General features: G+C 43.0%; 1 protein-coding gene across 1 annotated transcript in view; it reads right to left on the bottom strand.

Annotated features, from left to right (window-relative positions):
- Positions 1-15511, bottom strand: part of LOC134457400 (leucine-rich repeat-containing G-protein coupled receptor 6) — a 266153-nt gene that overhangs the window by 19106 nt on the left and 231536 nt on the right. The window contains exon 16 of the mRNA XM_063209416.1: positions 13602-13756. Coding sequence (XP_063065486.1) covers positions 13602-13756 — 155 coding nt within the window. The remainder of the gene's footprint in view (positions 1-13601; positions 13757-15511) is intronic.

Here is a 15511-nt window from a genome sequence, read left to right as displayed (position 1 = left end):
TGACAAGGCTGCCACTGGTGCAGTGCTGGATGAATTTAACCACATGAGGTGCATCAGTCTTCTTAGGTTGTCAGTAGAAGATCTACCTCGCAAGAAACCCACCTGGTCAGGGTGTATTAAGTCTGGTAATACTGTTTCTAGTCTCATGGCAAGTACCTTGGTAAGTATTTTGCTGTCCACATTAATTAAACTAATAGGTCTGAAATTGGCAGGGTCTGTATGATCTCTGCCTTTCTTTGGAATTAGAGAAATAAGTGCTTCATTCAGAGATGGTGGGAGGGAACCAGTATGCAAGGCCTCGTCATACATTTCTGTCAGAACTGGTGTGAGGATGTCTATATACTGTTTGTAATATTCAACAGGGAATCCGTCGGTTCCAGGTGATTTTCCTGCTTTCATAGACTGAATAGCCTTCTTCACCTCTTCCTGGGACACTGGTTTATCAAGAATACATGCCTGTTCAGCTGACAGCCTAGGAAGAGTTATTTTATGAAAGAAGTTTTGCAGTATTAATTTACTTGGTTCACCTTCTGAACAATATAGATTCTCATAGAAAGTTTTGAAGACCTCATTAATTTCTGTGGAAGATGTTACTAGCGCCCCATCTTTCCTTATGGCAGGAATTACATTGGCAGAATTTACTTCTTTAAGCTGTCTTGCCAAAAGCTTCCCTGTCTTCTCTCCCGCCTCATAGAATGTTGTTTTTAATATAAACAGGGCATATTCTGCCTTTCTGTTGAATATTTCCTGTATTTCAGATTTACATTTACAAATATCATTTAACAACTTATCAGAATAGTGCTCTGCTAATTTACTTTCCAATATGATTAATTCTGCCTCCAGTTTTTTAACCGTATTAGTGTGTTCTTTTTTTATTCTAGAAGTATGTGCTATAATTTTGCCTCTGATGTATGCCTTTGATGCCTCCCACACCATAGCCACACTGTCTGTACTTCCCATGTTTATCTGAAAAAATGACGACAAATCCTCAGCCAATTCATTTTGAAAAGTATTATTTTGAAGAATGGAGGTATTCATCCTCCATCTACCTCGTTTGAGTTTGTCTGGATGTATTTTAACACAAAGTTCAACTGGTGCATGATCTGATAAAGAGATGGCATTGATTTTGCAGTCAACAACGGCATTGATTAGATTCTGAGACATCAGGATAAAATCTATACGTGAATATGATTTGTGGCAATGGGAGTAAAAAGAATATTCCCTCTTACTTGGGTTAACCATTCGCCATATATCAATCAAGCCATTATCCTTCATTAAAGGGACACTGTGCAGGATATGGTCAAAAAAGGTACTGCAACTATGCTGCTCATTGAAACTGGGCTGCCTATTGCCAAATTTGATCTTTACATGAAAGTTTACAAAGTAATAAACAAATATTTTCTAGTATGGTGCAAGTAGAGTCATTTTTGCAGCTAAAAATGGCTATTTTGGGAAATTCAAAATGGCGGACCATGGAGAAGATCCCCCTTTTCATGTAAGAAAAGTGCAATTTTTCCAGTCATAATGAATACTTAGAACTTGATGGTGGTGGTAAGTATTCATGACAAGGTAACATTAGTGAATGGGTAGCATGAATTCTGGAAATAAACAACTAAAAATCTCACACAGTGTCCCTTTAACACATGAATTGCTGCTCTATCCTTAGGCAAAGCCGTCCCTGAAAATCTACTTTTATCTAAAACTCCGTCGGGCACCTTGTTAAAGTCTCCTGCCAACACCACCTGTCCGTGTGCATTTCCCAAAATGTTATTAACCTCATGGAAAAAAGCCGGCTCTTCTTTGTTAGGGGCATAAATGTTACAAAGTGTTAGTTTCATGCCATTTATGATCGTGTCAAGGCAGATAATTCTACCATTGGCATCTGCATATTCCCTGACAAGAGAAAAAATTAACATTTTGTGCACCAGAATAAGAACACCATTTTTCTTGGTAGAAAAAGAGCTAAAGTAGGCTTGCCCCACCCAGTCTCTCTTAATTTTTTTGGCCTCATCATCCTTTAAGTGAGTTTCTTGAATAAATGCTATGTCTGTTTGTTGCAGTTTGAGATATGAAAGCACCTTCTTTCGTTTCACTGCATTTCCACATCCATTAATGTTCCAGGATACAACCTTAACAAAAGAATTATTGGCCATTCAGGATATAATAAAAATAATAATGAAAAAAAATCGACATACAGAGTAACTGCAGTGTGCCTGACCCTCATAAAGTTGTTCCATGTTCAAAGCCATTGTACCATTGTTGAGTATTTTCAAAGTGTCATTAGCATTCAAATAAACAAACACGACCAAACTGGTCAACATGACCCCCCCCCCTCACAAAAGTGTGAAAACATAATCCCACTTTTGAGACTCCTAGGAAATGGAGACTCCTTTAACTTGAATCCAAGTGAAGAAAGAAAAAAGAAAAAAAGAAAAGAAAAGAGGAAAAAAAACAAAAAAAAAAACCAAACAAAAACAAAACCTTTTCTGGTCTGTGGAACGTCCAACTAGTGTCCTAGTTTAAGATAGCTTCACCAGCCATGCAGCCACACCATACCTTTTTCAAAATTTCTCAGTAGTAGGCTTACAACCGTTGTAACTTGTATTAGTCTTCAGCAACGTCATCGTCTCCCTCCTCGAATTCCGTCCCCGTCACACGTTGCCGAATGAACCTCTCCGCCTCTCTAGCATTTTGAAAAGCCATCTTGCTCCCCCTCCAGGTAAACTTAAGCGTTGAAGGGAAAGCGTGTGTGAACTTTACCTTCTTTGTGTGCAGTAGTTCTTTAGCTGGCTTGAAGGCTTTCCTCTTATCAGCCAGACTTTTTGACATGTCTGGGAAAAACGAAAGTCTGCACTCACTCCACGTTGCTCCCCTCTTCTCCTTCGCTGCTTTGAGAACTTTATCTCTTGCAGTGCTTCGCAAGAATCGGATCATGAGCACTCTCGGGGGTTGATCCTCCTCGGGGCGTGTGGCAGGGGAACGATGCGCCCTCTCAACTTCAAATTCACCATCCTCAACGACTATCTTAAAAACCCCTTAAGACACGGCTTTATAAATTAGCTGTTACCAGCATGGCAATGACCAAGTCATAATGTATTACTAAAGGCCCCGTGCACTGTGATAGTAGTGTAGTACTATAGTAGTTAACTTTCAATGTCTATTACAGCGTGCCTCAGGAGGTACGGCGCGCATTAAGGGGCTACGGCCCTCAGTCAGGATCTTTTCAACGCATGCCTTTACGTCATCCCCTTCGCTGCCCTCTTTCAAGCCTATCAGCCTGATGTTATTACGGCGTCTTCGGTTCTCTAAATCTTCTATGCGGCTCCACAACTCCTCAATTCGCTCACCGAGGCGTTGGCGGTCAACCACCAACTGCGGTATGGTGTCCTCCGCGTCAGATATTCTGGATTCTGCCTCAGACATTCACACTTGCATGGCACTGACAGCATTTTTCAACTCCGTTGTAGTTTCTTTGCTAGTTGACACGTCGGTAGCCACTGTTTTGAGCGTAGTGCCCATTTTAGTCACTTCAGCCAAAAGCTTCTCCATGCTTGTATTCTGTGGGGAGCTAACATCAGCGTCCGCGGCAGGCTTCCCACGCGTGCCTGTGCCCTTGAAATATTTCGAGGATGACATTGTTCTAACTAGCCTATATTTCACTATGAAAATGAAATGAAATATTCACTGGTTGTTGACGAATTTAAGAACGCAAATATTACCAAGATATGGACGGATAAATTACATTACTCCGGTGTGGTTTGCGGACAAGATCTAGTGAGCAGCTATCTTGCTCGGCGATCCCACTTGACTCCACCGATTCGTTTTTTTAATCTAGATTAATCTCACTGTAATTCTGAAATTAATCTAGATTAATCTATATCAAAATGGCTCATTCAGAATAGGCACGCTAGCGAAATGACGAAAAAAAACCTAGGGGGTTTCCTAAGATGGCGCATTAGACCAGAGCTCATCTCTTTTTTCCAAAATACATCTCATCATCAAAAAAATGGTTGATTATTTGGTGATGGAAAAAAAAATCACTGCAATATTTGAAAAGTGTTTTGAATATGTTAGGAAGAATTTACAGTCATATATTGACATTTCAAAATGAACAGTGCTATAAATTCTAGAGGTAAATACAGATACATCTATCAAACATTTAGACTATCTAAACAAAATGACCTCAACAATTCAGCATTTCTTATGGAGAGAGAGAGAGAGAGAGAGAGAGAGAGAGAGAGAGAGAGAGAGAGAGAGAGAGAGAGACTGTTAAAAAGGGCAGCGGCTCCTTTAGAGAGGGAGGAGCTGCGCAGCAGGTACAGAAAAGTCAGAGCCAGGCTACTAGATTTCTAAAGCTAGTTCTAGACCCTAAAGCACTGGCCCACATCACAGTTGTTCTCTGCGTTAGAATGCCAGCGGAGTTACAACTCCAAATGAATTCAGTTTGCAAAAAAAAAGTCAAGCGCGACGACCGCGAGTTTGGCTATATCAAGCGCAACAACCGCGAGGTGTATTACCGTCTGACATGAGTCGCAAATGCGCGATCATAACACAAACATTCAGCGAGAGTAGATATTGGCAGTTTCAGTTTGACAATCTTCAAAATGTATATCACACGGAATGTTTTGCAATTATGGCACAGGCAAGATTTCTGGAACAGGACTGTTGTTTGTGTTCCATGCAATGCGTGAGGAAATGTAGGCTATGTCGGGCTGGTACATAATAATGTCTGCTTCACCTTAAACATAACGTCTCTCTAGTCCACCACTTATGAAAAAGCACTAAAACAACACCTACCACGGCAGAGAGATTAATGTTTACAGCATGCAAACACTGTTTATTCATATTTAGTAGGTCTGCTCTGCTGAGCAACAGGTGGAGAGGCGAAGTGACTGGTGGACGGCAGTCTGAAAGCGTCTGTCAATCGAACGCTATGGTGAAGCACATCCCCAAACCCCAAATCCATACTTTGAGAATAGATTAACGTGCGATATTTTCTTTGTCGCGCGACAAGAGTCTCACATTATCGCAGCACGTTAACGCCGATAACGGCCCACCACTACTATATACTTTATTAATCTATACTCCTCTATACTCTCTCACTCATCTTTCCTTCACTGTTACCATTACTGTATAATTTATGGTTTCAAAGCATAGTTAGTGACATTTTATATCCTTTGACTGTATCTAAGATCAACAGCAAATATTAATCAACAATGCATCAAAGTATAAATTCCAATGGACAATAAAAAGGAATAAGTAATTTGAATACACAATATTTATGTAGTCAAACAACAAAACAAACAAAAAAATGTACAACCAGTTGTTTTAAAAGCTATTTCTCAGATATCTAGTCCTTTGGTGTGATACTCCAAAGTGTCACACCATAGGACTTTTAGGGGTCTTACACACCAAGGCGGTAAAGCGTCGCGGAACGGCCGCGTTTTTACCGGTGTCTGTGAAAATACATTGAAACCTATCTGTCCTTACACACCAACCGGCGGTAGTCGGGCGTCAGCGGCGCGGGAGCCGGCTCCGCGCCGCGCTGCATTTGAAAATAGAACTCGAGCGTATTTTTCACGCTGGCGACCGGCGGTGTCTCATTTAAATGAATGGCAAAGTAGCATGCTAGCTTTAGCTGTGGGGAGGGTTTTGAACAGGACTGGCCGCGCACGCTGACGCTGTCAGTGTGAAAGGCAGAGAAAAACACGCCGGTCGAAACTAAGCAGAAAGACCGCGTTCGTCCCGTGCCGGTTCCGTTCCGCCTTGGTATGTTTTGGCCCTTACCATCACACCATAGGACTTTTCAGCATTTGAGTTAATTGAAAGCCATGTCGTTGCCAACTGAAATAAAATTTCACCTTTAGTCAGATGCATTTGCATACATCAACATAAGAAAAAAATATAAAATATATACAGTATTGTCAAAATGTATTTTATGGCTGTCACACCAAAGGACTACAAAACTAATACAGCTTGTGCTAGCAAAACGTAATTGAGTGATTGAAGAACTCTGAGAGAAAAAACTAAAATCCACCCTTGCCATTGGCTTCTTAAGGGTCTAAAGTCACAATTTAAGTACAGCTGGAGCTTCAGCAATAGATAATTATCCATACAATTACCCAAAAATGTGATGTCACACCACAGGACATCGTTTTCTGTGACAAAGTTTCATAAGTCCACATGGTCTCAGAAAAAAAGGGAAAAATTAAGCATTGCCACTTGCTAAAATAGACACCTTGAAAAACATGCCAGGGTTATATAGACTGAGGTTTGATAATTTATTAAAAAATGTTTTAATATGGAGAACCAGGCTTGCGGCAGTCACACCATAGGAAAAATGTGACATTTGACTCTAACTCTTACAATTAAATAAACTCATTTAAACTCTGGACTTATTAATTACACATTACTTTTTCACAACATAGACACTAGCTTAATGATTTAAAACATTGACAATTTTGAAAGCATGAATTTACTCAATTTTAAGAGCCTGTGACAGCAATATGTACACATCACGTCATCTACCCATATACAGCTGTGGAAAAAAATTACAGACCATGATTGAAATGATCAGCTTTCCTGAATTTACAACTTAAAAGCATATGTTTGTGTAAAATGAACATGATGTTTCATTCTATAAACTACTGACAACATTTCCTCCGAATTTCGAATGAAGGTATTGTCATTACCTCCGCCAAGGAGGTAATGTTTTCGGTCGCATTGGTTTGTCTGTCTGTCTGTCTGTTTGTTTGTCAGCAGCATAACTCAAAAACGAATCAACATTTTTGGACGAAACTTTGTGGGTTTGTTGATAATGACCCAAGGAACAAGTGATTCAATTCTGGTGGTGATATGGATCACGAACCGGAACCAGGGGCCTCATTTATCAAGCGTTCTTAGGTACAGATCTGTGCGTAAAGCGTGCGTGCGATCATTCCTGAGCAAAGTATGGGATTTATGAACGTGTACTTGAACGTAGAAATGTGCCTAAATCTACGCACACCTCAGACCATGCGTGCGAGTGGAAGAAACACGAAATTGCAAATAACATTGACCGTGCAAGGTAGCCTACAGTTTGCTTTGAATGACAATGGAGTATGACAGTGTGCTATTTTACAGTGTTTTCGTCCATGTGTGTCTCCTTCTTTTACTTATTTTGAAACACTGTCCTCCTCCTGTCGAAAGCACCTCCACTTCTGCTGCGGAAATGTTTCTATCTCCACACTTCCCGCCAGCGCTTCGACTGGCGCGTGTGTCGGCGTGTGTTCATGTGTGTCCAAACAGGGTGGCGCCTTCGAATTCACATGGCATTTGAATATATTTTAATACCATATTTGGTTATTCGGAGGCGTTTCGGGATGCAAATTACCCCGAATGTGCGCGTGCACAGTGATTTGGAAGGTGTGGGATTTATCATGCAGACGTGTGTGTGGGAACAGCCAACGCACGTTTCATAAATCCCGATTTTTCTGTACTTGCGAACATTCTAAATTTCACTCGTAAGACACACGTTAGAAGACATTCTACGAACTGATGATACAGTAAATGAGGCCCCAGGACTTTTTAAAAGATTCTGTCAGCAGGATAACTCAAAAACTAATCAACTGATTTGGACGAAACATTGTGGAGCTGTTAGTAATGACCCAAGGAACAAGTGAATAAATTCTGGTGGTTATGTCATTTTCGTAATTATGTGATGAACAGAACTGACAGAGATCATGAAAACAACCCAAAACGTAATAACAGCCAATAATGTAATAAATCGACCAAATTGCGTTAGTTCTGGCAGACCACGTAGTCAAAGTGCTCATTGCCTATTGGCTGTCACCGACCCAACCCATACAGATGTCTACGAATTATACGCCTTGGTAAATTAGCTGCTGCTCGCAATTGGATGCTAGCGTTTCAGGCGCCTCATTTAAACTAATAGAACTGTTTTGCTGCCATTGCTCATTTTTGCTGCTCGCTTTGCTAGACCTATCGCTTCGACCCTGCCGCATACGCGCCGATGCTAGTATTGTTGTTGCTGCTACTCACCCTGTCAACCAGCATGGATCTCCGTCCACGGCAAGAATGAGAGTTAGCTGGACGACTCGGAAGACCCAACAGAATGGGATACCATAGAAGACACTCAACCTTCTCAAGTTCAGCCGGGCCAGGACGCGACACCGGGCGGGCTGTCCACGGCGCGCCGCAGCCAGAGTCGAGGCCGCAGCCGGGGCCCCGCCAACCCACCGGTACAGCCAGCAGCTCCCGGCCAAAAATGTACCCAAAAGCGCAAGCACTCATCGCCAATCAGGACCGCCAAATGCCACCCTCCCCCCCTCTCCGGTCCAGGAAGGGACAGCCATGACCACCTCTCCCAACAACGCTGTACTCCTCGCGCTAGCCAACATCCAATCCTCCATCACGTCCATTAACACCAGGATCCAGGCGTTGGAAGACCGTCCGAGCCACGAGCCGCCTGCTCCCGTTATGCCACCTGCTCCTGTGCCCCCGACAGTTCCTGCTCTCCCTGCCACTTCTCCCTGTCTACTCTCAACTGGGGCCGCTGCTCTCTGACACCATTCCCAAGAGAACCTTGGCGACTGCAGTACCGGTGTCCACGGGTGCTCCTTTCTTCACCCCCTCTGCTGCCATCTCCCACCAGCTACGGAGCCAAATACTAGCAGGTAACGATGTTAACTTGGTCAAAATTCTGCTGATTTCTGAGTTGTGCCATAGGCGCACTGTTGATTGTGGCGATGTGTCGGTAATTCTAAAGGACGGTGATCCAAGGCTGGCAAAATCATTGACCCTGGCGGAGTTCAACGTGGCTTTCGGTGTATATAGAGATGTCATCTGCGAGGTTTACCCCTCGCGTCGAGCCGAACTGGACACTTACCTAGCTATCATTTCAGATCTGGCCTTGTCCTACGGAGGACTGATGTTTTATGACTACCACAGGTCATTTTCTGCTAAAGCAGCGTCATTTATCCAGCGCTTTAATCAGCGGCTGGACTGGTCTGTGGCTGATCTCAGCCTCATCAGTAGGCACTTTACTGGCCATCACATACTTGCCTGTTCGGTCTGCGGCTCCCGTTCACACTCCACCCACCTCTGCGCAAAAGCCGTTCAGCCCCAGCCGAAACCTGGCACAAGCGGCGTTGGATCACCAGGTGACTGCCCCCTCAAGCACCCCGCTATGTTACAATTTTAATGAGAATGTTTGCGAGTTTCATAATTGCTGTTATCTTCATGTTTGTAGTTACTGCGGGGACAGCCACCCCAAATTTCGTGGAAAAGGAGAAGAAATAAAGCCGTCCACCCCAGTCAACATCAATTATTTAATAACTGGACTTGTCCATGGCTTTTTGGCAGGCGTCTCCGCGATGCCCAATGTTCCCCTCATTTGCAAGAATCTGTTGTCTGCACTTAACGAACCGAGTGTAGTTGATGCTTTGATCGAGAAAGGCATCATAATTGGCCCCTTCGATGATGCACCATTCCCATTATATAGAATAAATCCCATAGGCATAGCCACTAGAAATATTCTGGGAAAAAACGCCTGATTATTGTTTTATCCGCGCCTCACGATGGTTCAGATCAAAGCATCAACAGCCTTTTCCCGGCAGCACCATTTTCTCTGTTTTACAGTACTGTTGATGATGCCATTAAATTTATTAAAATAGCTGGTCGAGGAGCCTGGCTCGCAAAGGCAGACATAACGGATGCTTTTAAGGTCATGCCGTTGCATCCGTCTCAGTGGCATATGTTTGGCATTCGATGGAAGGGGAAAATGTACTTTTCAGTAAGGTTACCCTTCGGCTGTAGGAGTAGTCCAAAAATCTTCGATACTCTGTCAGAAGCACTGTGTTGGATATTGCTTAATAACAACAAACTGCCCTTTGTGCTCCATTTACTGGATGATTTTTTGTTAGTCGATTTTCCTACAGCCAAGCCCGACCATTGCATTACGGTACTCAAGCGCACGTTCGAGAGCTTGGGTGTTTTCCGCTGTCTCACGAAAAAAACTGTTGGCCATCTAACCTCAATTGAATTCCAGGGCATAACACTTGATTCGAATTTGATGCAAGCCTCTTTGCCCTCCGACAAATTGGAGCGCATCAGGCAAGTTATGCACGAGGCCCTGCAGCACTCTACGATTTTTATTAAACGAGACCTCCTTTCACTGCTTGGTCACCTCAACTTTGCGATGCGGGTTATTCCCCAAGGACGCTCGTTTATCTCCAAGCTTCTCGGCCTCGCTAAATCTGTTAAGGCATTACAGGATGTTGTTGTTATGGATGTTGGTTGTAAATCTGAGCTCAGGTTTTGATCTAGGCTGCTGGATGACTGGAACAGAATTTCTTTTTTTCGTAATGATTTTTTGGAATCGTTGCAGGACCTCAAACTGTACACCCACACCGCTCCCTCAGTAGGTTATGGGAGGATATTCAAGGACCAATGGTTGGCAGGCGAATGGCCAGAAGAATTAAATTCTTCTTCAGATAACCCTCTATCTACAGCTGCTCTAGACTTGTACCCTATAGTCATCGCTTGCATTTTATGGGGAAAATACTGGTCTAGAAAGCAAATCGTTTTTTTTCTGCGATACGAAGCCACGGTTAATATTATTAACAAAGGCCGATCCTCAGGAGTGGCACCAAATGTGGTTTTCTGCTGCTATAGCCCATTTGCCTCAAGATTTGATGTCCTGTGTAATCAGGGATTCTCTTATGCATACCTCGGTTGTAATGAGTGGGTATTGTACTTAATGTTGCCTTTGTATCAGCTCAAATCAGTCTGGTCATTTTCCTGTGACCTCTACCATCAACAAGGCATTTTTGCCCACAGAATCGCTGCTCACAGCATTTTTTTCTTTTTCTTACCATTCTTTGTAAACCCTAGAGATGGTTGTGTGTGAATATCCCAGTAGATCAGTATTGTCTGAATTACTCATATCAGCTTGACAGGCATGCCATGTTCAAAGTCATTTAAAGAACCTTTCTTCCCCATTATGATGCTCGGTTTGAACTGCATCAGATCATCTCAACCATGTCTACATGCAAACATGCACTGAGTTGCCACCATGTGATTGACTGATCAAAAATTTGCCTCATTGAGAAGTTGTAACAGGCAGGAGCTTGTGTTTATATGTGCGTTTGCGCATGTGTGTGTTGTATTTGTGTTCATCATAGAGTAGAGTAGAGTAGAGTAACATTTATTCATCCCGAAGGAAATTTAGGTGTCTAGTAGCATACATACAAATTAAATAAATAGATTATTTCACATTAAACATTCAAATATATAAAAAAAGTCTCTCATTGCAATAGTTGTTACTGATTGTTGAAGGAGGGATGGGAGGGGGATGGAAGGGGGGCGTGGCGGGGGGGGGGAGGGGGGGTGTTATGCAGTCCAGTCACCAATAACAATCTCTTTCATTGTGTTGTTCTGAGTTGTTGAGTTAAATAGGTGGATGGCCCTGGGGACAAAGGACTTACGCAGCCTGTCAGTCTTGCAGGGAATGGCGAGGAATCTGTGGCTGAACAGACTTCGCTGGTTGGCAAAGACTGAGTGCAAGGGGTGATGGTCATTGTCCATTATAGAGTCCAATCTGCCCAATGTCCTCTTTTCAGCTGTGGTACTAAGAGCCTCCAGTTCTGTACCAACAACAGAGCCTGCTTTCCTCACTAGCTTGTCCAGACGTCCAGCATCCCTCCTCCTAATGCTCCCGCCCCAGCATGCCACAGCATAGGAAAGTACACTAGCCATGACAGACTGGTAAAACATCTGGAGGAGTCTGTTGCAGACGTTAAATGATTTAAGCTTCCTCAGAAAGTAAAGCCTGCTCTGTCCTTTCTTGTAGACTGCATGTGAATTAACTGACCAGTCCAGTTTATTATCAAGATGTACCCCCAGATATTTGTAGGTGCAGACTGTCTCCACTGTCTCCCCCTCAATAGAGACAGGCACGAGGGATGGGGTTGTTCGCCGGAAATCAACCACCATTTCCTTTGTTTTGGTGGTGTTCAACTGCAACTGATTGGTCCTACACCATCTAACAAAGTTCTCTACCAGTCCCCTGTACTCCCCCTCCTGCCCATCTTTAATACATCCAACAATGGCAGTGTCATCTGAGAATTTCTGCATGTGGCAGGTCACAGAATTATAGCTAAAGTCAGTGGTGTATAGGGTGAACAAAACCGGGGAGAGCACCGTTCCTTGTGGAGCTCCAGTGCTACTGATCACAGTCTCTGATGTTAAGTTACCCAGTCTGACAAACTGGGGCCTTTCTGTGAGATAGTCAGTAATCCAGGTAACAAGCCCTGTTCCCACTCCCATTTGCAGTAGCTTGTCTCTTAACAGAAGTGGCTGAATAGTGTTAAAGGCACTGGAAAAATCAAAGAACATAATCCTCACCGCACTGCCTCCTTTGTCCAGGTGAGAGTGTACCCTATGTAGAAGATACAAGAGAGCATCCTCTACACCCACACTGTCCTGATAGGCAAACTGGAGGGGATCCAGTGCATGGCAGACCTAGTGCATGGCAGTGCAAGGCATCACCGAAATCGAGATATTACACTCCACACTCCTGTCTTAAAACACATATAATATGAAGTATATATATATATATATATATATATATATTATATGAGACTCTTATCGGGCGATAAAGAAAATACAGCACGTTAATCTACTGCGAAGTGGGGTTGGAGAGTTGCGTTTGATAGGCGTTGAGGCTTTCCAGTCGCATCTCCAGTCCACCTCTCTATTTAGTAGGCTACCAAATATGGACAGTGTCTGCATGCTGTTAACATTAATCTTTCCACCGTGATAAGTGTTGTGACTGCTCTTTTTTTAATATGGGCAATGCACACATAGTTCTATTGACTAGAGCCCGACATTTCAAACATTAATTAACGCACGCATTGCTTTTATCACAAACAACAGTCCTGTTCCTGAACTACTTAATTCTTGCCTGTGTCATAGCTCCAACACACTTTGTTTGAGGACTATCATACTCATTCTCCTGTACTTTCAACCGTTCTCTGGATATGGCAGTGCAAATTTTACCTCCCAGCTAGCAATTAACATTGAGGCCTATGAGACCAGTTAACCACTAGCTGGTCTCATAGGACTAAATGTTAAATACTAGTTTGGAGGTAAAATTTGCATTGCCATACCCAGAGAACAGTTGAAAGTACGGGAGAACGGTAAATCCCTATTATTGAACTCAAGGGGGGGTGTAAAATAATATTTCCAAAAATGGGACAGTATCACTTTAAGTTTGTTCATGACTGTTAATGGTTCTTTAACATGTTTGACACACTTAAAAATAGCCTTTTGTTGTGAAAGAGTTTTTTCATCGCAAAGTATCAACATAAAACGTTTTTTAGACGCATTTTGGATAAAGGCGATGATGTCTGTTCCCGAGACTTACTTTTAGTCATGTATTCCGGTTGCACGCATATTCTGAATTTTAATCTAGATTAATCTAGATTCATTTCATAATTACAGTGAGATTAATCTAGATTAGAAGAATTAATCTATGCCCACCCCTAATATGTATAGAAATATATAAAAGAATAAAAAATAAAAATGGACGAAGTACTCACAGTTGTTGTCAGCATGGATGGGGAAGAGAGCGACGGTCCTCTTGTGCAGGTCGTCATTCTCACTGATCTGCTCCGCATCCCATTGATTAAGGGACTTGTGGCTGTTGCAGGCCCCATACACACAGCACTGGTAAGCATAGGGCATCTCAATCACCCTGTGGAGGTACATGCACACAACACTGTTTTAGTAGATCTAGGCTATCTCAACCAGGTACACATACACACAGCACTGTTGGGTATAGCACATCTCAGTCACCCAGTGGATATCACATTAGAGATACTAAAATGTTGGCACCACTGTTTGAATTACAGGGGGGTCTGACTCCGCCGAGTGTGATTTGATACCCCCCAAATGGGACTACTGCATTACACTTTTGGGGGGTACTGAGGTTTTACTAAAATCAGGTGTTGAAAATGTGTTGTTACTTAGTATTTCTGAACGTGTACTATGAATAACCAAATAACGTGGGTTTTTGGATCACCCCTTCAATGGACTGTACCACCGGCGGACGTTTCGCATCTTCGCAGTTCACATAGTCAAAACATTCAGCAGCACTGAGATGCAGGGTTCTGATTCTGATGCACGTTGAAATGATGTGTTTGAGCTGCGAGCAATGGGAGCTAAGGTGTCAAGGTGAAGGATTCCCGTGATTTGTTAAAGAAATATACATGAAACTAATATGATTTCTATGAACTTACAAACACTCAAGACAGATGACTGCCAATTCCCTTTCTCCCACGAGAGATTTTTTTTTATTGTTAGCCCACATCAGAATTCCATCGAAGTCAACATGCACAACGAGTCTCAGTGAAAGAAAGAGGTGGACTGCTTTAATCCGGACTACACCAACATAGTTGATGCCAGAAAATAAAGAACAATGCTTATGTATTTAAAGCACAATTTGAATAATACTGTATCATTTAACTGAGTAAGAAGAAGGCAAATGGATTGTGAGACTCCACAAAGCAATGATAACTGTGTCTAGTGAGGCAAATGTAGCTGCATGCCCGCAAAGAGGTTGGAAAAATGGGATTCCTTTACCTTATGTCCATCATGACAAATATAGGATTAATTATTATTTTACTCTGTTTAAGTCATGTAGCAGCTAGCAGTATTTTTCATAATAATAATATTAATAATAATACATCAATTTTGTATAGCACTTTTCTAAATACCCAAAGACGCTTTACAGAACATGTAACATAAAACAAAAACATGAACAGACATTACAGAGACTAAAACACAACACAACGGCAATGGAAAGTTCTTTTTTGTCCATAAATCATGACGGTATGGAGCGTTCATGTTAGAGGAGAAATATGGAAGCTCACAGCGGGGGCGGCGATGAAAAGGCCATGGCGGGATACAAAAATCCAGAGCCTCCCGTGGGAGGCGAGCTCGGCTGAAGGAGGCAGCCGAACAAGCCGGGGAAGTTCTATGGACGGAGGAGCCGCGGTGATCCCGGCAGAGGGGGGCATCCAAGCAAGACGCGGGCATGGACGCCGCGAGGACGCCGAGGATGGACGTAGAAGGCAGTGCAAGTTGTGGTAGTTGGAGAAGTCTGCAGCCAGGAAACGGAACGTGGTGTAGAGTGGTTGGAGAAATCAGCAGCCACGCTGGATCGACAACAGTCCGGACTTCCTGGGGGCAGTGTTGGAGCAGGCGTTGGAGGCAGCAATCGAGAACAGCAGGTGTTGTGCAGCCACAGCAGCGGGCCAACGCATGTGTAGCTGTAACGCCGTTAAGGTTTGCCAACAGCCATGGGTCGGTGACGGGTTCTTCCAAAAAGGGTGAAAATAGTCCGAAAGTTTTGTGTGTATTTTTTGAGTTAGTGAATGATTAGGAGTGGAAGAGAACGAGCAGCTGCAGCTAAAACGTGCCAGCGTCCACTCGCCCCCATTCCGGAAAC

Source organism: Engraulis encrasicolus, chromosome 10 (assembly GCF_034702125.1).
Source record: "Engraulis encrasicolus isolate BLACKSEA-1 chromosome 10, IST_EnEncr_1.0, whole genome shotgun sequence".
Lineage (NCBI taxonomy): Eukaryota > Metazoa > Chordata > Actinopteri > Clupeiformes > Engraulidae > Engraulis > Engraulis encrasicolus.
The sequence above is the reverse complement of the archived record's forward strand: the minus strand, read 5'-3'. Positions and strand labels throughout refer to the sequence as shown.